The 25,617-nt window shown below is 40.0% G+C and overlaps 2 protein-coding genes and 1 long non-coding RNA gene across 4 annotated transcripts; 2 read left to right on the top strand and 1 right to left on the bottom strand.

Moving 5' to 3' along the window:
* Positions 1-2,931: 2,931 nt before the first annotated feature.
* On the bottom strand, positions 2,932-7,980 carry eif3m (eukaryotic translation initiation factor 3, subunit M). The gene is made up of 11 exons (XM_085452852.1): positions 7,863-7,980; positions 7,085-7,217; positions 6,394-6,532; positions 6,173-6,296; positions 5,919-6,013; positions 5,684-5,767; positions 5,492-5,591; positions 4,946-5,027; positions 4,351-4,494; positions 3,624-3,684; positions 2,932-3,160 (listed from the first exon to the last, which is right to left on the bottom strand). Exons 1-11 carry the CDS (start codon positions 7,902-7,904, stop codon positions 3,037-3,039), a joined length of 1,128 nt encoding a protein of 375 aa, XP_085308978.1. The 5' UTR covers positions 7,905-7,980; the 3' UTR covers positions 2,932-3,036.
* Positions 7,981-8,006: 26 nt separating this feature from the next.
* Positions 8,007-9,509, top strand: LOC146718559 (uncharacterized). The gene is made up of 2 exons (XR_014919423.1): positions 8,007-8,070; positions 8,255-9,509. It is a non-coding gene; the product is annotated as an uncharacterized LOC146718559 (long non-coding RNA).
* Positions 9,510-18,549: 9,040 nt separating this feature from the next.
* wt1b (WT1 transcription factor b) lies at positions 18,550-25,335 on the top strand. 2 transcript variants are annotated; one of them, XM_085452851.1, is made up of 9 exons: positions 18,550-19,300; positions 20,496-20,618; positions 21,337-21,436; positions 22,685-22,765; positions 23,258-23,363; positions 23,446-23,593; positions 23,690-23,779; positions 24,424-24,507; positions 24,651-25,335. In XM_085452851.1, exons 1-9 carry the CDS (start codon positions 18,895-18,897, stop codon positions 24,770-24,772), a joined length of 1,260 nt encoding a protein of 419 aa, XP_085308977.1. In that variant the 5' UTR covers positions 18,550-18,894; the 3' UTR covers positions 24,773-25,335. The 2 variants fall into 2 exon arrangements, with proteins under 2 accessions (XP_085308977.1, XP_085308976.1); XM_085452850.1 differs by having other exon boundaries at positions 24,424-24,516.
* Positions 25,336-25,617: the final 282 nt, after the last annotated feature.

Here is a 25,617-nt window from a genome sequence, read left to right as displayed (position 1 = left end):
CACTAAACTCTGTCTCAAGAGATCTCTCAGTACTGGTGACTACACTACAACACTAAACACAGGGCTTGTGTGGGAAGTGTTGTGTAATGGAGTCTGGAGTCATTTTTACAAAGAAGAGGCATGCGGGTTACATCAAATTTTTGCCCTTTCGAGTGCAAATAATAGTTGCTATAGAAACCTTAGAGACAAAACAAATAGGACTACATGAAGCACCAACAAAGTAATGGGAGGACACATTTAAAGAAGAAATTTTGTTTTGCTTCATTTTGTTTTTGGCTGGTAAAGCACATCCTATAATAGTGTTTATGCTTCACACTCTCCCATGTAAATATCTGTCTCAGAGCCTCTGGGCCTCTTACTCTGTGTTTATGTAAAGCAGAGATAGGATACAACAGAACATTATCTTGCAGCCTACTGGATGGTGCTAATTGAACAGCAGTGAGATCCTCTGTGCTGTACTAGGCTACATCTCTGGATACTGTCAGAGTCCCCAGAGGAATGTCAATCCAAAGAAAAGGTATGAAGGAAAATTAGATATTCCAGACTTTAGCTAATGTGTTATCTCAAAGAGCAAAGTCAAAAACAAGCCCTAAAGGACTTAAAAAGTCATCACTGCTTTTGTTACATGTTGAAGATCAGGGTCTGGCTGCTGGGCTGGCTTTGGCACTCAGCTTTAGGAACTCAAATCAACTGATTGTAGCACAGATGCTCAGGAAGAAAAAAAGATGTTTATTTGATTTTTTTTAATATGTTTTTTTCTTTCTATTTACCTGGCACACAGATAACTGAAGAACCATTTTTAACGACATAATTGTAACGCAATTACTAAATTTAGTAAAGTAATGCTTTGCATTACTGCGATGCTGGGAAATGTAATGTGATGTTACTGTAATACACGTTATAGCCCACACTGGTAGAGACTGAACTTGAACTTGACTTTTTTGTTTCTTTTACAGTTAGTAGTTCAGTGGGTCACATGGGGTTAGGGCCTTTCCAAAACAGCACAAGCTTGTTTTCTGTGGTGGAACTTCTAACATTGCTTAAAAATTGTGGCAAGCAGCCCACGAGCTTCTGAAACCACACAAACTAAATAAGTGGATTTTGTAAGGGGAAAGGAAACCACCGTGTATATTTTAAACAGTGCATTTTTTTTTAACAAATGTGTTTTTGTTTGTTTGTTTTATTTTATTTGAAACTGATTTCCAATAGCAATAATATACACGTGATGGAATAAAAAGAATAATGACTAAAGGGCTAAAAGATAAATGGACTCTTATAAAGTGCTTTTCTATTCTTCTGAGCACTCTAAACAACTTGCCTCACTCACACAAGCACTTGTTCTTTCCACTTGAAGTGCTTTCTATCCAACATTCACACACATTCATGCTGGATGACTGGAGAGCAACTTGGGGTTAGTATCTTGGCCAAAGATATTTGGTATGCAGACCGGAGAAACCAGTGATCGAACCACTAACCTTCTGAATCGTAGATATGAGAGTAAACCGATATCGTTCATATTTTTTGTCCACCTCTGATAACCTTCGCTGTAATGTGCAAAAGAGGCCGATTTAGCAGCTTAGCTCCCAAATGCAATATGAAGTAATTTGCTTTTCTTTACTGAAATATTAAAAACTGCAAGTGGTCATGCTGCTTGCATACCAACTATGGTAAATAGCACTTACATCTAAGAATCTCAAGACAAGTGTGAAACTGTTACTTAAATCCAGTGAGATAAATTAGATACAGGAAGGGGAAAGGACCACTACCCAGAACAATAGAAGTACCTGAGAAGTAACTGCTCACTGAAAATGGAGTATATGCTGAAAGAATGTAAGATATAAGAATTTGCACACATTCTGTTATTTTATCTGCTCTGTGCTCCACCTTGCGGGTGGCTATATTTCGGAGAAGGTGTTTTGTGATTTACGCCCTATGATAAGAACGGGGGATGCTGCTCCCTGTGGGCAGCTGGACAGAAGTGAGCAGTGAGCCATAGCAGACCTCTGGTATGACAGGAAAAAAAACAGTGTACTATAGCAAGAAATGTATACATCTGTGCCCATTTAATCTTAGTAAAACATTTTCTTAGCAAGACTTAAAGAGCTAATTTTACAGAATTAGAGGCAGTCCAATACAAAAAGTAAACAGCTGTAGGTTTAACTGTCAAAGAAAAAGCACTGTAGATTAGGGGGTGGAGATTCCAGGGTGCAATGTCAGTACTCTGCACTTTGTCAGTTTGTGCTGATTAAACCATAGCCCCTCAGGGAGATAACAGACCCCTTTTACACCTAATGCCTGGGCAATATATCATTAGATTTCACACATCCCAATGCTCTGGAGTGGTGCCTGAAACAGATTATTGTGCTAAATGATGGCAGTTTACTTTATATCAATGGGCGAGGCCACAGTAATCTAACAGCAAAACTTATTTTTAAACTTCTCAGATGCTCTCACACAATGCATCATGCTGACCACAGCTGAACAGTATATCTACTAACCCAAAGGGCAGCTTCAGATTTGCACAGGCACTGAATCAACCAGTGCCGTAAGTGTTAATATTACAGTATTGTAGCTCTGACCTCAGCAGACGGGGTCATTCTAAGTTCACACTGCCATTGTCACTTCTCTTGTGTTCACACACAAGTGACCCTCCTCTTGAGAGCCATTTCTCACCCCAAGCCTCAGCTCATCTGGTTTACCGCCATGCTTACCTTTAACTAAAACCAGATGTTGAGACCCACTAGAGGATGAGCCCCAATTAAAGTCACTGTACAGCTTGGTTAGATAATGATATGGGGTAGTTGTTTAAAAAGATTCATTACTGCACATTTATTACCCATTAATGGCACTTTAATGTACATACATTAAGTTTGGTTTGAGCATTAATAAAACAACAACAAAAAAAAGATTAAGACACGAAGAGCAACACAGTTGACTGTCGCTGTTCTTTTATTGGATGAATAAAAAACCGACCATTGCAGTCTGGGAATTTGGAAAGCACTAAGAACCAGTCTAAACAGTTGGGGTAAAGTGGGATTAAGCAGAAGGTGACAGGGCTTGCAGACTGGTCTTGACGGTTGCTAGATTGCCCTTCCAGGAGCTGAGGCTGTCGTACAGCTGCTGCCACTGCTGCTTGCCAAAGGTGCGGTGTGTGCTGTGGCTGAAGGGGTGGAGATAGAATTTTTTGTTTTAAAAATGACACAGGCCAAAGTCATACACAGAGCTCGATAAATGTGCTATGATAAGCTAATGACACTGCCATACAGACTTGTTTAAGACATGACTAAACACTCAAAAAGGAGGCAGGTTTGAATTTAAAAAACAAAAACAATTACATTTTCTGCAGCCTCCAGCATAACATAGATAAAAAAGCAACCCTAATCAAAGAAGATGAAAAAATAAAGCCTCACAAATGTGAGACCTTGAATATAAACCTGAAGTTTTGTAAATGAACAGAACTGAAGTTTTTTAAAGTTGTTTCACTTCTACTTTTGAAACCAGTGAGAAGACAACCAAGGTGATCAGAAAGTCTTGTCTTTAATAAAAAAAACAAAAAACAGAATAATATAACAACAGAATAATGACGCAATATGTTTAGAGAACAATGTATAATGATCACATACCTCACAACAACTTTTCGCTGTGTTTGGTCGATTTTGCAGTATACCATTTTGGTCCGAACAGCTAAAATGAAAAAGCAGGTAAGAGGTGATTAAAAGACAGCAAGAGTTCTGACATTACATCAACAGGTTTGTTGTCGAAAAAAATAAAATCAAGTGGTTGTTACAAAGAAAATGCTATTTAAGATTTCAAACCGACTTGATCCCAAATTGCTGTGACATAATACACCTGGAGGTAGGAATAACCTCACAAAAATGCAGCTGCAGTTGTATGGCAGGAAAAACCATTTGCTCTAAAGATTTAACACGTGACTGGTGGAAAACATAATAACCTTATAAAAGATTTAAATTTTATGTTTAAGTGGAAGGATTTTACACGGGGAAAGATTATTTTGTAACAAAGCAAAAACATGAACCTCATTTTTTCACCCAAATGAAATTATATTTTCAGTGACGGTTTTGATTGATAGATTGAAATCTGTCCAGTAGATTTATATAAAGCAGTGACGTAATGAGTACTGAAATTTTTTTTTGCTTATCTTATTTCTTTGCTGAATAATAAAATGCAAAATTGGGACTAAACCAGAAAAAAAATGCATTTTAATAGGCTACTCTGCTTACTGATGAACAAACAATGAATTGGTCTTGTATGATTCATTAGAATCGCTTCACATCATGTTCAATCACTTTCCTTTGGGAAAGAGAGGAACGTGGCAAGAATTGTTCATACCGTCAATGACAAAAGCCTCAACGTCATCGGCTCCAATCTGCAGTTCCTGCTGCATGGTGTCAAAGGAGATCTCCTTGAATTCCACCGCCATGCCCATGAATGTCAGCAGACGCATCTTGGCCATGTTTTGCTCATGAGACAGGCCTGGAAAGCAACGTGCAGGGATCATTAAGCACAAAACAGTCACAGTCAATTAGTCTTGACTCAGGGAGTTTCCCTGTGTTAATTGTTTCTAGATTTAGGAGACTGCAGTAAGGGAATCTACTCATTAACACAAACATCACTCCACAGGGTCTGTTTTGAGAGTCCATCCTACACAAGCTTTTAATTACACTTAAACCTTTAGTAGTGAGACGATAACAACGTGAACGCACTTTTCTGTAGTGCTGACACAGCACAAGATTGTGTGAGAAACACTAGCTCCTCAAAGCACAAACGATGCTCAGCTACATGTAAACTTTAAAAGAAAATCTCATCCGTGCATTTCTATTACATATAATTAATAATCTATACACTTTTTTTTTACCTTGTCTTCTGGTTTCTGTTTGCATTTCCATGTGTCATGTGTATAACAGCTCACATTATGGCTACTTACCAAGAGAATCAATGAAGTCTTTGTTATTCTGGTAAAATTTGACATATGCTGCCAATTTGGCGCTCACAAAGATGGTTAATAGCTGAAAAAGAAGAGGGAGAAGAGGGTCAAATGCCACTGTATGATGTACAATCAGCTTGATTGTTGTTTTGTTCACACAGGCTAAAAGTTGTTAGACTTATCTACGTCAGATTGCTGAAAACTGTAGACGCACCCTGAATAATTTTTTGTCATAGACTGAATGCACTCAAGTAGAAATGTTCTAGATTCCTCAAGTGAATCACTCAAACTTAATAACCAGTCTCATGTGTGACGTGGATTGTACTGTCATGACACAACATTATAAAAATAAATGCTTTATGTGCTTTGTGGAGTATGAAAGGCACTGAAAGGCAAATTGTGATGAGGGTTATTGGGGCAGATGTTTCCATTTATATACAAATATCCATCCATCCATATTCTTCTGCTTATCTGCAGCCGGGTCGTGGCGGAAGAAGCCTAATAAATAAATAATTATAAATGCTCTATGCAATCTCTAGCACTTACGTCATGGATGAGTTCCCCCTCCAAGAAGCGAACAGGTTTCAGGGTGAGCAGGTGGTCAAACAGGAAAGTGTTGGGATCTTTGAGAGCACGGACGATACATCTAAGAGACGGCAGACAGATGCGTTAATGTACTGCTGAGGAGGACAATGCTGAAGTGTAATCTCAAGCGTTCAACAAGTTCTACAAGCTTACCTGTGGGCATCAACGCGTGCTTGTGAAGCATTGTCTTCTGTGTAACTTCCAAGTAGCTCAACCATCACCTTTGCTGCAGCTTCGCTATAAAATAAATAATTATATTGTTGAAAATGCTTCTACTGAGATATTCTATGCAGAACATTTTCATACACTCTTATGTCTAAATTTTATCTTGTCCTTTTTCTTTTCTCTTGAAGTAATCCGTACACAAAGAAACCCTATGTGGATTTACCTTTTCTTGCAGTCAACAAGTGCTTCGTATACCAGCCTCAAAAGTGTGTGCTTCTTCTCTGTGTTCAGGTTCCAGTCAACAATCCACTTGCGCACCTGATTATGGGCACAAATACATATGATACATTAATTACAAAGGGCAAAAAGAAAATGCAGAAATATTGGTTTACTAGCTCAGTAAACCAAGGCACTGCATTATAACACCAGCAGTGTTTTTGGCCAGTCATACGGATTAATCACCATGAACGTATATACCTGATCAAGTTCAGTGGGGATGAAGGATATGGCGTTACAGGTGGCGGCCACTTTGATGAGGCTGCAGAAGACTGTGTACCTCACGGGAGTGTTCTCATCCATGCCATGGAACAAGTTACTCAGCCTGTGACACCAGAAAGTAAAAGAGATTATATATTTGCAAATAAATAAGCAACCTCTTATTTTGATAGTTTTCAGGGAAAGGACTCGATGGGACTAACAGCTGCATTCTGAGGGAGGGTCTCTCTCCTTCACGGAACTTCACAAGCTTCTCACATAGGCTTTCAATGAGAGCCTCCTGCTTGTCTGTCTCCAGGATCAACAGCAGAGACACGATGCTGTTCATCACGCTCTCAACATCTGTGGAGAGAGAGAGGGGGCCATGAGCATTAAGACACTGTTGCACAATTTTAGGGCATTAATTGTCAAACAAACATTTAACAAGACAGCAAATTTAACCAGACAAGTTAACTTAACCCTCTGCATCCCACAACAAACATGGACAGGACACACCTGGACGGGAGGTGTGTTTCCACTACTGTTTATGTACAAAAGTGTTTTTATAGACAAAGTATACGAAGTGGCTCTAATGTTGTCAGACTCTGACACTCAGCAAATGAACACTCATGCAATGTGAGAATGTAATCAAACTGTTTATCAGAGTGTGACTTTTAAGACACTCGAGCCTAAAATTATGTTGTAACCAGATGGTGTTGTTATACCCAGCTTGTTGTCCCCAAGATGGGATGGTCTGACAACAAGGAACTCTGATAATATCCTGAAAGAAATTACACGTTTTATGCATGTTCTTGTGCATTCGAGTCCTGCCTTCAGTTCAGGAGGTGAAGCCTGAGGTAAGGATGAAGAGGATGAACTAATCAAAAAGGAGCAGCAATTTTCTTCATCGCCTACCTTTATCATCGTCTCTAAGGCAGACATCGCACGCCTCGATGATCTGAGCCAGATCTACATGAAGACCGCCTTCAGCGTTCTCCTCTGAGATTTCAGCTCCTTTAGATTTAATATAGGCTCTCAGCTCTGAAGCCTGCAGTACAAAATACATTTATATTAAAAACAATACATAAAATACACAGTAAATACAGAGCATTTCAACATTTAAGAGAACGAAAAGTGGCAAATTACGTGCTCGCATCAGAGTGGACATTATATTTAAGAAAAAGGTATGGACGACTTTATTTATCTATACTCTTACATCTCTTTTTTTGTGGCTGACTAAAATATGGACTGTAGCTATATAGTGGACAGAAACAAGCAACTGTTTGAGTGAAGGTATTATCCTTTCTATATCCAGTCTATTGAATCGTGTGTGTAGAATTTTTACGCCTTTGTTTGTTTAGATGTGCGGCAAAACAGCTAGCAACATTAGCTATTATTAAACCCCAAAAGAAACTTACGACACGCTAAACCCCAACCACGATGATCTTAAAAATATACCTATTAAATTACCTACAAGAAAATGTGGATGACAGGATATTTAACATATTTGCTTAAAATGTTTTACCACGCATATCCTAACAATAAGCGTGCAGATATCAGCTGCTACGACCGACAGTTAGCATTTTAGCTAGCGAGCATGCTAAGTTTTTTGATTGGGTATCATTTAGCGACTCATCCGCGACAATATAACGCTTATATCTACTCCACGAGTTATTGTAAACGTAGATTGTACCTGATCTTCTTCCGTTATGTCGATAAATGCTGGTACGCTCATTTTCTTGTGATTTTGTGAGCCTAGATGATGAAATCCACGCTCGCACCACTACAGAGCTCTGACCGGAAAAGAACAAGCGACAAAATTCTTCTTCCGGGTCATGTTTTGTTAAAGCCACAGTAGCCTTAACCGAAGGCTGTTGGTTGGCGCTTGTGTAATACCCGAAGTACGTCTGTCCTTATTGCTACTTTTAAATACGCCGAGGATTAATCTAATGGACACGAATTAGACTATAATCTGATTCCTGTCCATGATGGTTTATATATTGTGAAAACTGCTAAATTGTATTTGTCATGACTTCCTCTGACTTCCATTGCCTCTAATTTATGTATTCCTCTCCTTTCCTGGAGGATTATCCCTGGATGTCTTGGATGAGAGGTGAACCTGAACCCTGTGAAAGGTTATCTGATTTAGCTGTAGTCCATCTTTGCAGACCACCATGGAAGGCCTGGCCAAGAGCTCTCCAAAGTAGGAAACACCGCCAGTGTCAAAGGGCAGTGTTCTTCACCATACACCCGCTGACCTATGGGTGCACGTGTTGGGCCCCTATACCGTGCGGGATCCTGTGTATTGTTACAATGGCAGGTTACTTGGTGATTGAGGTGAAGAGGGTAAGTGCAGCAGGAGGTCACCCTGAAACTATGGAGTCGAGTTACTGACATCTAAGTACAGGGTGACGACACTGGAGTCTTATTAAACTCCAAGCTCCAACATTCACCTCATCTGCCATCAGGATCTGTGTATTTTTCACAAAATCGGAAACTATGGAAACCCATGACACTGCATCATCACTGGCTGGTAGTCAGTTATTTCTCATAGCACTTACAGAAAGGGAACTTAAATCTGTTGCATCGAGGATAAATAGCTCAAAATAGTGGACTGGGGGGAAATGACTGAAGAAGCGTTTCATCATATTGCTCGTATGATGCGTCATCTTGTTGGGAAGGCAAGTGCCTGGTACGATATCCCAGCTTCAAGATCTCCCTGCCCTTGTGAGCTGTCATGGCAAAGAATTTATAGCCATTTCTCTACAAGTGTGCTTGTGTAACACCGAGGCTTTCATTATCTGATTAACAGCTGTTGTCAAGTGCCTGGTGTATTTCAAGTCCAGAATAAGAGTTTTGTGTGCTTTGAAGCTCCAGGTGCATGTGAGACATTGTTTTTGTCTTCTTTAAAAGGTATTTAAAGTGTCATGGAATGTTATGATGCTTAATAGTCTTTATCATATTTGTCGAACAGTGCTCTGAAAATAGCACTGAAATTGGAGCGCAATAAACCTTTTAACTCAGAGGAGCCCGTACCAGGTACATGTATTAAACTGGGATTTAGTCTGTCTTATATCATTAAAAATCTAAACTGGCATAGATGACTTTAGAGGAAAGAAAATAGGCTAGCAGCAGATTTCACCCTTTTTTCAGGTACTGACACTGATGTGTCTTAGTGTGTATTTTTTCCTCTCTTTTATTCATTTGTTTGTTTTTGTTGGCAGAATTTGTGAAAGGCTAGTTGTAATTCTGCTTTTGTCAAGCATTGTTCCCGTATAAGGTTGTGAAATAATGGTAGACATTGCCAAAGATTTTTCATTAAAATCTTCTCTTCTCTTGTGTTATGGTAAATTCCAATTCTCCTTTGTGTGTACGTGTGTGTGTCTGTGTTACAGTAGGTTGTTATTTTTCTCGGGGGAACAGAAAGTGATAGTTTTCATGTGTTTATCTTGTAACTATTACTTCTTTCTTTTTTTTAAAGACTGCATTGTAGCTATAGAAAAACTTCAAAAATGACTAAAATGCAAATAAGAACTTTAGGTGTTGGTTCATGCTCCATCTTTAATATTCCTCAACCCACAGTATATGTCTGCTAAAGCTAATTGGAAACAATATTTATTGTTAAATGTCTGCACTGACTTCATCCCTATTTGCTTGAAGGAAAATTGCACACGCTTTCATGCTAAACTGCTGGCGAATTGCCTGCTCAGCCTCCTCAAAGATAAATGACTGTGTCATAATAGCTGGTTGAGCCCAGGTGTCTGTTTTCTCCCTGTCGGCCAGCCAAGTGATGAGTATCCATGTAAACCAGTCTCATGGTTGTCATCCAACATGGCTGCCTACCTTCCACCCACTAATTGTCTGGTTCCCACAGTTCTGCCTGCTTTCACAGTCTCCAAAAGATCCCCTTGCTCAGACTCATCTATCAGCCAGTGACCTTGTCAGAGAGCGTCGCATGAGTAACTTCCCTATTTCTCTAGGTGGAGCAAATTGCTTGTTAATTACTTATAAGCTGACCCATCCTCCCTTAAAAAAGGTAAAAACACATACAGTTAACAAATAAAACATTAAAGTCAAAGTCTTAAGTATGAATAAGTCTAAGGCCAAAGTGTTGCATGACATATAAAATCCTATGGGGCCAATCTGATGGGCTTTTGTTGTTCATAAATGCAGGCAAGAAATGTATAATAAATCACTTTGATGATGACCTCTGGGTTTTTATTTATTTATTTCACAATAACCAGTTTACTAGCACAGAAACTAGTAAACTGGTTATTTTATTTTATTTACCTTTTCTGCTCCGTACTGAAGTTATTTTGGTTTGAAAGTTGTCTTTAATCCTCTTTAAATAGTTTTTTAAAAAGTCCTGAGGCTAAAAAAGTGCTGATTAGGTTAAATTCAACATAATTGTAAGGGCAACTGGTAATTGTGGTTAAGTCTACAGGAAATGGATATACAATAAGCCTGTGTAATGTCCTTTGCAGTTTTGTGTGTTTCATTTTCACGCTCTGAATACATGTTTGATGAGCAGTCTCATCAAGCTGAATGCCTGTTTATTCTTGTGATCACTTATCTCCTCTTCAAGCAGATAATCAATCATGCACTGCAGCTAATGTCACACCTTTGCACTTGTGAAATTTTTTTTTTAGTCCACATAGAATTTCTGGTGATCGGCTGTGTTGTGTACACCTTCTAGATGGGTGAAAAAAAGTCTTTAGATCACCAGAAAAAAAAAATCAAATACCATTGTTATCTTACCGCTGTTATCTCACATAATGCTCCGCTTTATATCACACTGAGGATCACAGCAATCAATCAGTGTGAGTTTGCATTTGTGGTTTTGAGTTATCTGAAGTTGCTAATCCCTCAATGTGGAATTTGTGTGCTCTGTTTCAACCTAATGGCATCAGCAGGGAATAAAAGCTGCTGTTTTACAGGAACTCTAGCGTTCCTGTCTAGATAGATTGAGTCACTAATAATAATAATGGATACTTTATTGATCCCCATGGGGAAATTACTTGCTTTTCTCTGCATTTGACCCATTCACTCAGTGAAGCAGTGGGCAGCCCACTAAGCAGGCGCCCGGGGAGCAGTGTGTAGGGACGGTACCTTGCTCAGGGGTACCTCAGGGTAGCCGTTAAGTGGATTCGAACCGCCGACCTTCCGATCATGGGGCGACCACTTTACCTACTGAGCTATCCCTGCCCCACTACACTAGAACTGTGGCTCTGTCGATGATGGAATGGCCTCTTGTCGTCAGAGAGTGTTTATATTACACACTCTCACAGGCTAGTAGGGGCAATAAGAGTTTAAAAGTCACAGACACAGTCAAAAAAAAAATCTAATGTGTTTCCACCAGGGATACATTGTGCAATGTCTGGCGCGAAGCTATAGATGCCAGAGCTCAGAAATACTAATTAGAGGCATGTTCAACTACGTGACCCTGTAACTGCAAGATTCTGTTTAGACTGTTTCATCAGTGCTGATAAATGCAATGGTGAAGACAGAGAACAGACAACTGTTAAAACTTTCTCAGTAATGAATGTAACTGACAAAAAAAAGCAGAATTGTGTTTTTTTCTTTTTCCAGAAATTATTTAGGGTTTTCAGTTCAATTCAATTCAGCTTTATTTAGATCTTACCAAATCATAACAACAGAGTCGGGGCAAGGTGCTTTATACTGTACGGGAAAGATCCTACAGTATTCTGGGGTGGCTGTAGCTCAGGTCAGCCACTAATCAGAAGGTCGGTGGTTCGATCCCAGGCTGCCTCCTGGCTGCATGCCAAATATCCTTGGGCAAGATACTAACCCCGTGTTTGCCTACTGGTGGTGGTCAGAGGGCCTGGTGGCGCCTGTGTCCGGCAGCCTCGCCTCTGTCAGTGCGCCCCAGGGCAGCTGTGGCTACAATGTAGCTTGCCATCGCCAGTGTGTGAATGTGTGTGTGAATGGGTGAATGACTGAATGTAGTGTAAAGCGCTTTGGGTTCCTATGGACTAGAAAAGCGCTATACAAATGCAGGCCATTCTGGATAAAACCACAACCATCAATCAGCCCCCCTGTGAGAAGCACTTTGTGACAGTGGGAAAGAAAAAATCTCTTTTAAGAGGAAGGAACATCTAGCAAACTGGTTGGGTAGAAGGTGGGGGAGGGGCTGAAAGAGAAAAGAAAAGAGGACAGGGAGACAGGACAATACACGGAGTAATGAAGTAAGAAGACAAGTGAATGGCATCCGGCAGTGCTATACAAAGACTTGGGAATGGAAAAATTGAGTGGTGAAGATGTGTTGTTTACGTCACAGTGTATCACAGTGTTGAAACAAACAAACTTAGGTTGTTGTTGTTTTCTTTTAACAGACTTATTTTCCAGGCCAAACAAAGATCGTGTCATGAACTAGCTGTGTGCAGGCAGATGAGGACCCAAATGCAAAACTCACGGAGACAAAGGCTGAACTCAAAATCTCTGCTTTATTGCAGGCTTCACAAAGAAACAGAACTAAACTGGGAATGCTAAATCGAGGGAACACAGGGAAGGGAAGAGACGTTGACGACGCGACACTGAACTGAAGGAGATGTGGACATAAATGCACAGAGGGTTAACGAGGGAAGTGGGAGCACACGGGGAACACAGGTGACACTGATAACCATAACAAGACACGGCAGGAGCAAACACAACACTGACGGGAGACCATCAAAGTAAAACAGGAAGCACACAGAGGCAGACCAGGGGGAGAGAGAGAGCACGGGGAGAGCACAGACATAACGGGCTGGGGAAGACAAGGAATAAAACACAAGGAGGGGAAACGAGGCCTCACAGATTCACAGAGGGGGCACACAGGGGGTAAAGTCACGAGGGGAAATCAAATAAGCAACATCTTAACAGAACAACCTAGGAACCATGGCATAAATAAAGAACAAAATACAAAAACAAAAAGCTTTATTATGTGTTTGTATCAGGACTGAGAAAATTGCAGCAAATCAGTATTTCCTTACAACCATGTGTCAGAGTTCACGGTCTCATTTTGTGCTGATTGCAGTAACTTGTATATTTTCCCATCACTGTTCGCATATCTCATAGTTATCCTGTAAACATTTCCTCACCTACCTTCAGAATGAGCCTCGAGGGTATGACAACAGTCTCTAACCGCTACAGATATCTTAAAATGTTTTCTGATGACTGTGTAAGCCTCAGCCACAGCTGCTAGGGTGCGACCGCGTGGAAGAGGTTGTGAATTACTGTAAAGAACCGATAAAGACTGACCTTGATCTTGACACACACCCATCTGCTAGGATGAGACATCACTGAGGAAAACTCACTAGTGCGGCACTGACATATGAAATGAGTGTAAAATAATAATTTACACTTTCCTCAGAATTAAAAGTTGGTTTCTTAACTTCTATAAATAATAATAATAATAATAATTATTATTATTCTCATTTCAGATTGCGGGTTAATGATGATGATGATGCGTCATATGCTTATGCTTGTACTTATACATTCCCATAAAGTGACACAAACCACTCTTAACAGAATTTTAACCTTCTGAGTCACAGATATGTCCCAGAGTGAGATGTAGGTCATGTAGTCATCTTATGGCCAGACGTTTTAATCAATGCTTTATGCAAGGTCAGGATCATTATCTTTGGTGGCTTGCACAAGGCTCATTTACCTTTTTGAAAGTAGAGATTACAAATACAAACATGTGAATAAAGTGCCTTTATTTATAGTTGTTCTTTAACAGATCACCAAGAGTAGCAACAAAACAATTCAAACTCTTCTTGTCGTTGGATATCATTAAAAATGTTTTTTTTTCTTTCTGTGCCTTAATGCTTCATTGTCCCACAACTCGTAAAGAAAATGCAGACTAAGATGTTGTAATGAACAAGAGTGCTGACATTTGTTGCTGTTCATTAATCACACGCATACCACCCTGTTTCTTGTTGGTGGATGACGTGTTATTATGCTGCTGAAAATAGCTACAAGCTAAAAACTGCAGTGCTCAATTTGCTTATTGTTTCATTTCGTTTTACAATTAATTCATGTATTTGTGTCTTTACTAGTGGAGTCGTGTAATGAGAAAAAAAACTAGTGTTAATGATCTGTGTAATTTATTGACTTTATTGAGATTAATAAAGCTTTCAGAAATGCATTTTAAAGACATTCTTTTTTTGAAAGCATTTATCTTGGTTGAGTTTTGTTAGATATACTTGTTAAGCTGCTTATTAATGCAAATATCTAATGAGCCAACCACATGGCAGCAACTCAATCATTTAAGCATGTGCCGTGGTCAAGATGACCTGTTAAAGTTCAAACTGGGCATCAGAATGAGGAAAAAAGTCATTTAAGTGTGGTGCTGTTGTTGCTGACAGATGTGCTGGTCTGAGTACTTGAGAAACTGCTGATCTACTGGAATTTTCTGCACACCAATGTCCAGGGTTTAAAGAGAATGTTCCAAAAAAGAGAAAATATCCATTTAGCAATACTTCTCCGGCAAACATACCATGCTGATGAGCGAGAGGTCAGAGAAGTATGGCCAGACTGCTTCGAGCTGATAGATAAGCAACGGTGACTCAAATAACCACTTGTTACAACCAAGATAGGAAGAAAAGACGGGCTACAGCAGCAGAAAACAACATCGGCTGCTACTCCTGTTAGCTAAGAACGCTAAACTCACACTAAACTGAGGTTGCATTTCAAGCAGATTCACCAAAACTGGACAACAGAGGTTTGTAAAAACGTTGCCTTGTCTACAAAATTTGTGCTCTTACATTCTGATGGTAGGGTCAGAATTTGGCGTGGGCAACATGAAAGTATGGCTGCATCCTGTTTTGTATCTGCAATTAAGGCTATTGTAGGTGGTGTTTTCTTAAGACATTTCAGGCCACTTAGTACCAACCTAGCATCATTTAAACATCTGAGTATTGTTGCTGCCCATGCCTATCCCTTTATCCCTGACAGTGTACAGTGAATCATACAATGCTCTCATAAAGCTCAGATCATCTGAAACTGGTTTCTTGAGTTTGAAAATGAGTTCACTGTACTCAAATGACTTCCACAGTCACCAGATCTGAGTCTAATAAAGCACCTTTCGGATGTGGTGGAATGAGAGATTTGCATCGTGGATGTGCAGCTGACAAATCTGCAGCAACTGTCATGTGAATATGGACCAAGATTGCTGAAGAATGTTTCCAACACTTTGCCACGAAGAATTTAGGCAGTTCTGGTGGAAAAAGGGGGGCTGAGCCCCTATTGTAACTATCAAGGTGTACCTAAAAAAGTGGGAAGTGAGTGGATTTCCTTTTTGCATTTCACAGAGGCTCACCTACTGAAGCTTTTCAAATGAATAAAAATGGCCAATAAGAAGAAACCAGTGGGTGTTTAAAACATCACTGGACAAGTGTTGAGGCTGACACGTGACCTGTAGAACTGCACATTCTCCCGCAGACCTTTCTTCTCTGTTTCTTATCTCCAGTCTGATATACCACGCTTTGAAGAGTGCTTGGAGTTGATATGGGCTAATTAAAACAAGTGTACAAGCTTTATAAAACATAGCTTGGTGTTCTCTTTAAGAAGAAAAAAGTAATTTGAGGTAAGGAACAAACAGTTCCATGTGTACCCTTCCTGTTTAACAGAAACCAGCATATTTAGAAATAAGCAGGGATTTGGGTTTTTCTGTGCCACTCTCAGCACATCAAACTAACACCTGCTGCTCTTTGGCATTTCTCTGCTGCTGTTAAATGCTATAACAAAGCTACTGCACTGCTGATTACTAATATTTCAAAAATGTTAATAAATCATTTTAAATCAGCAGTGCTCTTGTTTTGAAAAAACAGAAACTGCCTTGTAACCTATGATCAGATCCAATAGCTTGAACGCAGATGTTTATTTAAATGGAAAAAGTAATTTATTTTGCATCTGTCCTGCCAGGTCAAATATCTCTGTAGTTTATCATGCATCTCTCTGGCTTCTCAAATTCCCCCTTAGTCATCGTGCTGTAGAAAGTTCCAGTCTTGTGTATTTCTTGTTAGGGGTCAGAGGCAGTATTGACCATTTCCTTTCTACTGCACAGTAATGTTGTTTTAAACCCTGAGTTAACCATAGATCGATCTGAAGAATGGGTGTATTTGGGGACTGCCATTCGTCATAAGGCTTGAAAGGGTTGTTTTCTCCCGACCCTGTCACCTTTGATGAATTCCCATTAAAGGCTCCACTCTGGAAGGCACAGCCAGCATTTGCCTTGGCTCAGACACACTGCATTTCCTCCTCTTTCTCTTTCTAAGTTTGACAAGATACTTTTAATTGTTCCACAACCTTTTGTCCATAAAGGACATCATTTTAGTTTCTGTTTGTTTGTGATGGGCGGACCACACAAGGTTTTTAAAAACTGCATTGGGAGAAATTAATTTTCTTCGCTTCTATTTTCAAATCTGCGATGTGGACATCCTCTAAATGTCAGCGTGTTCCTCAGGGATGTGGGGCTGCCTTTGCACTTGTTTATTTCCAAGAATAGAGCAAGTAGGAAAACTCTTAATCTTCTCCATGTCCGCAAACCACCCAGATGAATCTGTGCTTTAAATTTTAAGGGCATTGTAAGGTTATGACCACTGTAATGGATTTCATCAGATACGGTCAATAAATTCCTGGAATATTTCAGAAAGCAGCAATTCAAAGTACTTACCATGAGTACTGAAAGACGCATCACTGTAATTTTGCAACAATGACTGACAATTGTCTCTGTAACGCTACTTCAGCAGTTTGTCGGGTTATTTCATCACTCAAAGCAGCTTGTCACCTCTTTCCTTCACTGTTTCCTTCTCTTTCTGTTTCCCATTTCAAAAGTAACTAACCCACCACTTATTTTTAAGTTGATTCTGGGGTCAATAACATTTCTTGAATTACATTGGAGAAAGTGATGAAAGAAACTGGTTAACACTCTTACCATGTCTCACACTAATTCACCGATGGACAATTTATCCACAGTATTGTGGTCTGAATCGTAAAGTTATCCAATTTGGCATCGGTTCAGAGTTAAAGTAATTGGAAGTGACAGACTACTTAAGACTTTTTGCTCTCATTCATGTCCCCAGGAGGAAAAGAACAAACATTATACACAGAGTATGAGCATATTACCGACACACTCTGGGCTACAAGAGAAATAGTACATTTTGTGTTTTAGATCCCAGTTTTCTCAGTCGATAGGCATGGTGAGGACAGACAGTTTTTGCACATAATCCATGTTTCAAGATTTCTAACATGAACCTCATTAATCCAATACCAAATCACATTTTTTATACATTTTAAACAAATGCTAAAAATGATACAAGCACTTTTTTTTTAGCTTGATGATTACCATGGTCTTATCTCGGGCCAGCTATGATTGATTGTTTCACTGCACTGCTTATAGCACATATTGTGATTCTTTTAAGCTTTTAAAGAAAAGAAGGAGGAACCCGAGTGCTGATCGCACAAATACTGTAATGTTAAAAGATCCAAAGCAGCTGTCTTGGTTTTTATAGGCATATTGAAGTTACTGCATTCCTGTGCAGTTCCTCTGAGTTAAGCTAGAGTTAAGGTCAAAACCCAATCTTTAACATGCTCATACACACACACACACACACACACACACACACCCTCTCTTCTAATAAATAATTATCCCTCAGTGTGATGTGGCTTTGGTCCAAGGCCCTGGAGTTTATGTGAGCTGCTTTTAGTAAAAAACAGTACCATATCCAAAATGGAAACATTCCGGCCACATTTTATGCATTTTTGTTTTTACCATTTTTACATTTTGAGCAATTACTGTTTCACCTGTAATTTTTATTCAGTCTAGTGCAGTGTTTTTGCAAGCAGCTGTCTTGCTGCTCGCTAAACTGTTGCTTCATCCAGTAAGTATAAATTTTGAAAGTGTATATTTCTGAAAACAAATGAGTCAGAGTCATAGGAGTCCAGAACGATAAGCATTTGTAAGAACAGCTCAGGTCACTAGTGCACTGACTAACATTTTCATTTTGCTGTTTTTGAACACATGTTTGAAAACATTTTTTATTTTCAAATTGTAGTTGCTCAGGTTTCTAGTTTGTTCTGCATCCTGAACACTGGACATGTAACACTGACTCCCTCTTTCATGCACATGTACGTGCAATCGATGAGAAACGCTTAAACTTGAACAAAGAAGGAAGAACAACACCCTCTAATCTAAATGTGACATTAGTTAGAATCTACTCAGAAGTGCAGTCTGTAAAAACAATAAAAAGATTTGCAGTCTCAGCTGGCTGGGGAAAAGCAAGGGAGTCATCCTCTTCTCATCCTCTCTTGCTCCTCCCCTTCTTCACTGAGTTATTCAGTATTTGAGCCTTCAAGAGAATAAGGAAAGCCAGACATTATAGAGACAGAGGGACAAGGAACTGTTTATCTCACAGGCTCCCACTTCAAATCCACGGCAGGTACCCAGGGAGCCTGAAATTTGGCATCCAGATTTTGTTCAACAGTCAGTTATTTTCATTATTCACTTTCTCACAAAAGATTGGAAACATGGCTCCTCTAGCGCATTGTGACCACTGATGTCTGTTTCTGCAGAAGTATTTCCTCCATGCTTCTTGTTTCTTCAGATATTGTTTTTGTTATGCGCTTAAGAGTTCATTAATGTTACTGTGATTTCTTAGTTGTACCTTCTTTTGGAATACGATCACTACTTTTTTGGACTGGATTTTCTTGAATCTCCTTCGCTAATGTTGACCGAACCGTGTGGAACCATGTCACTGGGCTCAGATGTTCGCGATCTGACCCTTTTACAACCTGCGCCTCCTGTGCCATCCTTACCAGGAGCTGGTGGCGGCTGTGGCGGGGGCCCGTGGACCCAGATGCTGGACCTCCACCCTGGCTCTCCATACAGCTCCCTGCCCTCCCACCATTCCCTCATCAAGCAGGAGCCTGGCTGGGGCACCGCTGATCCGATAGAGGACCCTCACTGTGGACTTGGGGCCTTCACAGTGCATTTCACTGGCCAATTTACAGGCTCAGGCCCCTGTCGGACCGGGGCCTTTGGAGAACCACCTTCAAACCAGCCAAGAATGTTTCCCAATGGAACCTACCTGCCCAGCTGTGTGGACAGCCCTCCTACACCTAGGAATCAGGGTAAGCATTCTTACTGCTAATCCCTTCTGTGATACCATCAGTCAATAAAATGTTTTTTTAGAGACAGCATCATTCTATACTGCCATTAAATGTGCTCTTGATGTTTAAGAGTGTTGTCAGTAATGTTGTGTCTGAGCAGCATGTCATGTTCTTTACTAGGTCATTTCAAATCACAACAAATCCTTTGGCATCATCATTATTATTACCTCTCAGTTTTGGGTTTAATTAACACAGTATTGCATGTATACATAAAAAGTGTAAGTATAAAAAATAAAAATTGAGTCCTTTGACTTCAGCTGCTGTTTGAGCAACTTTTTATACAAAACAGAAGATTAGTTTGGTTCTTATCTGGAATCATAATTAAAAATGAAACTACATAAATTTTGTTTCAATGTTTCTGTACAGGAGATAAGACACATCTGCCACTGTCATAAACAATTCTTGCATTTGCTATCTGCTGGGGTACATTTAACCTACATGTTTGCCTGCTGCTTTCAGAGGAAGTGTGCATGTGAGACTTCTTTGCCCAGCGCAAAGTAGTTTTTGATGAAGTGATAAAACAGAGTGGTTTTCTGCAAGTGGCATGAATCAGGGAGTTTGTGAGTCATTTTTCTTAGAAATTTACTGACATCCCTTTTGGGCCTGACGCTGGGTATCACAAACTGTCCATACTGCGTTTGTAAAATAGACATCACATTCACTTTCTTTGTGATTGTACAATTCTTGTGTGCTACAGCAGAATACATCAAAATAGTTTTCGTTACATGTTTCTTTCCCCGTCAAATAACTAAAATGATACTCTTTAAAATTTTCTCTCCCCTTCTATTTTTTTTTTTTTTACAAAGCATATGCTACAGTAGCTCACATCAGTCCATCTGTGGTGTGTCTGCCAAATTTCTTTTTCCACCTGCCATAAATAATGCAACCACAAAGCCAAAGATAGATGGGGGGAAAAAGAATATGTTACAAGGAAAGAGGATTTAGTAGTGCGATGAATGTCTCCCTGCGGTAAGCCTGCCAGGGACTAAGAGCTACTATCAAGGGGATATAGATAACTGACCAGATACTGAAGACTTTGCAAGCTTCAGAATGTTGCAGTGATGTTTGAGATGATGATCTAATGACTCGAGCAGGCAAATAGGCTCATTTTATTTCCATCACCTCTCTTTTTTGTTGTTTTTGTTTTTTCTCTCAGGTTACGGAGCAGTCGGTTTAGACAGCAATCCCAGTTACGGTCACACGCCGTCTCACCACACTCCTCAGCTCTCCAGCCTGTCATTCAAACACGAGGAGACACTGTCACCGCCAAACAGCATAGGTAACTCTTTACGCCCCGGCGCCTTTTCATTTGATCTGCAGACTGGAAGGCTGTCGTGTCACAGCAAGGTTATATAAGTAACCCATCATTTTTCATATCACAACAGAACCGCTATTATCCATTTCCCTTCATCTCTCCCCATCTCTGTCTGCACACATATTCATATACGCAGACATACATAAACACACTCTCCCTCTTGCTCTTCAAGCATACAAAAGGTTAATGATTCTGGAAATTATAACTTGAGGAAATGGCTTTATGCGACTCTGTTGGAATGTCAAAAACTGTCTAGGGACCAATATACTATGTGAACCTGAAAAGGACCAGTGGTTCTCAACGACCTGTTCTCCATTCTGTTTTTTTTTCTCTCTTGCCGTTCATGTGTCTTTGAAATGAACTCATATTTGTTTTACAAATAAATTTAGTGTGTCTGGAAAAATGATTCAATATAATATCAATGGTTTAGAAGCATTTATATCGCAAGTGGAACAGTGATGTATTGTATGTAATATATAGTTTTAACCAAAAACCACTAAAATTAACAATGTGTTCAGTGTTTTCTGTTTTTTTCTATGTATTTCACAGTTTCATGATCTTTTCTAGACTCCCAGCTTTTCATTTAAAAAAAGCATATTATTTTAAAATCTGAAAATGAAATTGTTGTAAACACTGCATCCATATTTTAAACCAGCCTTTGTATTTTTTTCATTTGATTTAGTTGACCAGCAGTTTCCAGCGCCTAATCCTATGTTCAGCTGCCATAATCCTTCAGACTCTTGTCCGAGCAGCCAAGCGCTGCTGCTGCGAAATTACAACAGGTACAATAATTTATCCCTGTATGAGTTTGTTTTTGCTTTATTTCCCCTTTTTTCTGGTCCTCAGTCATCAGTTCATGTCAGATTCTTTCCACTGACACCATATGCAGCTTGCTCACTTGCTGGTAATTTTTAGAAGTGTGAACTCTCCCTGATCCCACATTAAGCCCCGTGTTTGCCTCTACAGCGTCTGGGTTGTGAATCCTAATTTGTTCTGAGGTTAAGTGCTGCCCACTGGTGCTCAGCAGGCCAAAACAAACACTTAAGTGATCTACTGCTGATGTGTCTCAGTCCACCCTCAGGAAAAATGAGGAGAAAAGTAAAAAGGAGAAATGTTAAGTGAAAGTGAGAGTTGCAGAGAAGCTGCCACTGAAAATCTGCTTATTTGAATCTGTAGATGTGTTTCTCACTTGTTTTCCTTTGGATGGAAAACATCTCAAAGGGTAAATTAGGATGAAATTCTTCAAATGCCGCCCCGCGATGTTGTTGAAGAAAAGGAACATGTACAACTCAAATACTAGGACGGCAGCTGATAAGAACGGGGAAGACTGCACTGTTGTTAGAGCTATTGCATGAACTGGAAACCCTCAAACAAACACGCACACGAGTGCACGCGCTCATACACATGGTGTACATATGTCAGATATCAGTGAGTCTTTGCACAGTTTTACTTAGTTCAGAACTGATTAGTGAGCCATCGCAATCCTTCCCTCAAGGACTTCTGAAGGAATGTGGTCCAGAATTCCCCTGAAAGTCTTTCCCGCCATTAATGATACCGAGGACAGAGTGATGTCATCCACGGGTCCAGGGTGTACTAGGCACAGAGGCTCTCACCCCCACAATGAGTGCACAATCCCATCTTCAAGTGTGCGAGTTTGTGTGCTGTGTTTGTGTGTGTCTGTGTGAAGTAGTGTGATCTGCCAAGGTAAAGAATGGCTCAGTGCCTGTGTCTTTTAATGAGGCCAGTGAGGAGTGTGGTGGGTGGACAGCATGTGTTAATAAGTGAACCATTTGGACTTCCCCTGAATGAAACATCTTCATTTTATGTACAAGGGAAGAAAACTGTCAGGAGGAATTCAGAGTAAATCTTGTCTGTGATTATTAATTTCAAGGTTATTTCCAAAAAGTAACCAAATAATAAATTAAAAAAAAACCTGAACATAGCCTATAAATTACTTTCCCCGCTTTCCTAACTCTGCTGTAAGTGCAGTGTTAACCCTGTTAATGCCGTATGCTGTATGTTTTACTCAGTGATAACCTGTACCAAATGGCATCTCAGCTGGAGTGTGTAACATGGAACCAAATGAACTCCTTGGCATCATCTATGAAGAGGTGAGACTTTGTCGCTTTTTATTTTCAACACCATATGGTGCAGTTTTTAGTCTTCACTGGTGCTTTGTTTATGTGCAGTCTTTCACTTCTAATGCATGTTCTAAATGCTGAGTTGAGTATTTGAAGGTTTTCTGGTTTAGGCTACTATAAAGTCATTCAAACTTTTAAAAAGGAAGAAAAAAGAAGGAAACAGAAAGAAGGGGCCATTTGTGCTAAAGAATGTGAGACGAAGCTTTCCTTGCTCAAAAAATTAAAAAAAAGTCTCAGATGAAGTTTATGTAGGATCCCGTCACCTAAATTTACAAGCTGAGTGAGAAAATATATCTTCAGGGCCCTGGATATATTGTTAGAGGCAGGCATGTTTAAGGGTTGTTTGGAAGAGAAGAGGAGAAAGGCTTTTGTTCAAGTTGGAAATCACTCAGGAAACATGGCATTTATGTCCTAAATACTCCACTGTTATAATTAACTTGTAACTTTGTTCCTGCCTACCAGCGGCCATCCAACCAGCTATGACAGTGACCCCATAGCCCCACCTCCACCCATGCTTGTCAGCACCCAGTACCACATACACACCCACGGTGTCTTCAGAGGACTTCAGGTTAGTCAGGTTTGGTCACACATATGAACAAAGACAGAAAGTGAACTTCCTCAGTGTAAATCCTTCTCCTTTCTTCTTAAAGGATGTCAGACGGGTATCTGGTATCACTTCCCCTGCTGCGAAGACTTCAGAGGCCAGTGAGAAGAGACCGTTTGTGTGCGCTTATCCCGGCTGCAGCAAGAGATACTTCAAACTGTCCCATCTGCAGATGCATGGCCGCAAACACACAGGTGGAGGCTGTTTAGAACATTTGTACTCATTTGTCCTGCCCACTTTGAAATGTGACGACTTTAGGCTTCGATGATGACGGCTGGTTTGTATTGCAGGAGAGAAACCATACCAGTGTGATTTCACAGACTGTGGACGCAGATTCTCTCGCTCGGACCAGTTAAAGAGACACCAGCGCAGACACACAGGTAGAGTGGTGTTAAGCTAGTATATCTAATCCCTCATTCCACTATAGATAGGTACATCAGGTTTCCTTTTTGGACAATACATTTAAAAAGTAATTACTTAAAGGATTTTGAATTTCCTGGTAGTGTGGAGGAGGCAGTTTTGAATGAATAATGAATATTTTTTGAAGCGAGAAATGAGTCATTGTAATTAGTGTTTCATTATTTATAAAATCCTGGCTGCTGCCTTAATTCGCCTTTTAACTCTTTTTTCTTAAACCTTCTTACTGCTTTCTAAAAATATAGCGGCCATCATTATTGCTTCAAGACCCCGTAATGCATGAAACTATATCATTCAATCCAGGAACACAACAAAATAAATATTTAGAAATTAATTCACTACGAGAAACAAATAATTTTTCTATGTATTGTGATTTTGTATTTATTTAATTGATAATACTGAATGCTGCATAACCAGAGTGATCAATTATAATCCATGAATGCTAGAATTCCCATATCTAGAATGAATCTAGAGTAAATTTGATCACATTTTCTTAATAGCAATTTTTAACCACTTAATCTTACACTTAACTTCTGACCCTCTTCTTACCGTTTCCACACTCATTCATGTTTCTGACGGTGCAACAACAACCGTCATCTCTGCGTAGGAGTGAAGCCCTTTCAGTGTGAGACGTGTCAGAGAAAGTTTTCACGGTCAGATCATCTTAAGACACACACTCGGACTCATACAGGTAAAACAAGTGCGTATACCTTTATTTTCTACTTCTCCATTCGAATTGATTTACACACAATAAGTGCCTTCACTGAATTCACTCTAAAGCAATGCTTTCTCCTGTTTTTCCCCTTTTTTTTTTGCGTGTCCCCTCCTTGTCAGGTGAGAAGCCCTTTACATGCCGCTGGTCCAACTGTCAGAAGAAGTTTGCCCGCTCTGACGAGCTGGTGCGCCACCACAGCATGCACCAGAGGAACCTGACCAAGCTGCAGCCTGCCATCTGAGCAGCAAGAGGAGGAGGAGGAGGACAAAGAGGAATGTGACAGTATGTTGTGCCAGCTAGTAGAAAAAGATGCCTGGATCCTGGTCAGCGGTTATGGTGCTTTGCCAGACTTACCGAAGTGGCGAGCGCAGCTGACGCCTGCGTCAACGTCAAGACTCACAGATGATCCCCAAGGTCGTCAAGGTGCACTTCAACCACTACTAGCAATAAAAGTGCCATTTTGAGAGGGTATAATGCCACAGTAACGCTGAGCCAAGATTTTTGTTTTTAACTTCATGAGATGAGGAAAATGTTGACATACTATTTTGAATATTTTACAACACATGCACTGGCTTCTTCTTTTGTTTTTAAAATGGTCTCACCTCTTCAATATGTTGGACATTGTAAACTGGATTTAGAGCAATAAGAACAACTCCTCAGTGTTTGTCTGTTAAGTTGAACACAGAGAATCTTCGGTTGTGGGAATGTCGACATCTTTATCTTCCTAAAGTGTACATTGACTGCCCAGATTGCTTTGTATATACTTCATGTGGTGCATTTGCTCACAATATATGGTGCCTTTTATATTCTTGTGCATTTATAAAATCTTGAGTCACATCAGTGCACGCTTGTGTTGGCGAGAGACAAAGGAGGTGTGGGTGTTGTCAGGTTAAGAGGCCACCTATGAGACGAGGTGGGGGTGTGAGGTGGGTGACAGACAGTAAAACAGCACCCCTCTGTGACTCTGACAGGTTGCAGATCTCACCCTCCTAAATCTCAAGCACACATCTTCATAAATAGGAACATCTGGAGCCCAATAAATCTCATTAGAAAAGACACATACCTCAGTGTCAGCAGGCTGCTCTC

The sequence above is a fragment of the Copadichromis virginalis genome, linkage group LG1 (genome assembly GCF_057382275.1).
Source record: "Copadichromis virginalis isolate Kocher_CV1m ecotype Utaka linkage group LG1, C_Virginalis_male_GT1.1, whole genome shotgun sequence".
NCBI classification, from domain to species: domain Eukaryota; kingdom Metazoa; phylum Chordata; class Actinopteri; order Cichliformes; family Cichlidae; genus Copadichromis; species Copadichromis virginalis.
Note: the sequence above shows the minus strand (reverse complement) of the source record. Positions and strands in the feature narration are given on the sequence as shown.

Excerpts from the sequence above, each read along its gene's own strand:
- eif3m (XM_085452852.1), bottom strand. The coding sequence starts at position 7,904 with ATGAGCGTACCAGCATTTATCGACATAACGGAAGAAGATCAG. Across the intron at positions 5,592-5,683 it reads GCACGCGTTGATGCCCACAG|ATGTATCGTCCGTGCTCTCA; the intron begins GTAAGCTTGTAG and ends GCCGTCTCTTAG. Across the intron at positions 4,495-4,945 it reads AGACTTCATTGATTCTCTTG|GCCTGTCTCATGAGCAAAAC; the intron begins GTAAGTAGCCAT and ends GTTGCTTTCCAG.
- wt1b (XM_085452850.1), top strand. The coding sequence starts at position 18,895 with ATGTTGACCGAACCGTGTGGAACCATGTCACTGGGCTCAGATGTTCGC. Across the intron at positions 20,619-21,336 it reads GTCACCGCCAAACAGCATAG|TTGACCAGCAGTTTCCAGCG; the intron begins GTAACTCTTTAC and ends CATTTGATTTAG. Across the intron at positions 24,517-24,650 it reads GACTCATACAGGTAAAACAA|GTGAGAAGCCCTTTACATGC; the intron begins GTGCGTATACCT and ends CCTCCTTGTCAG.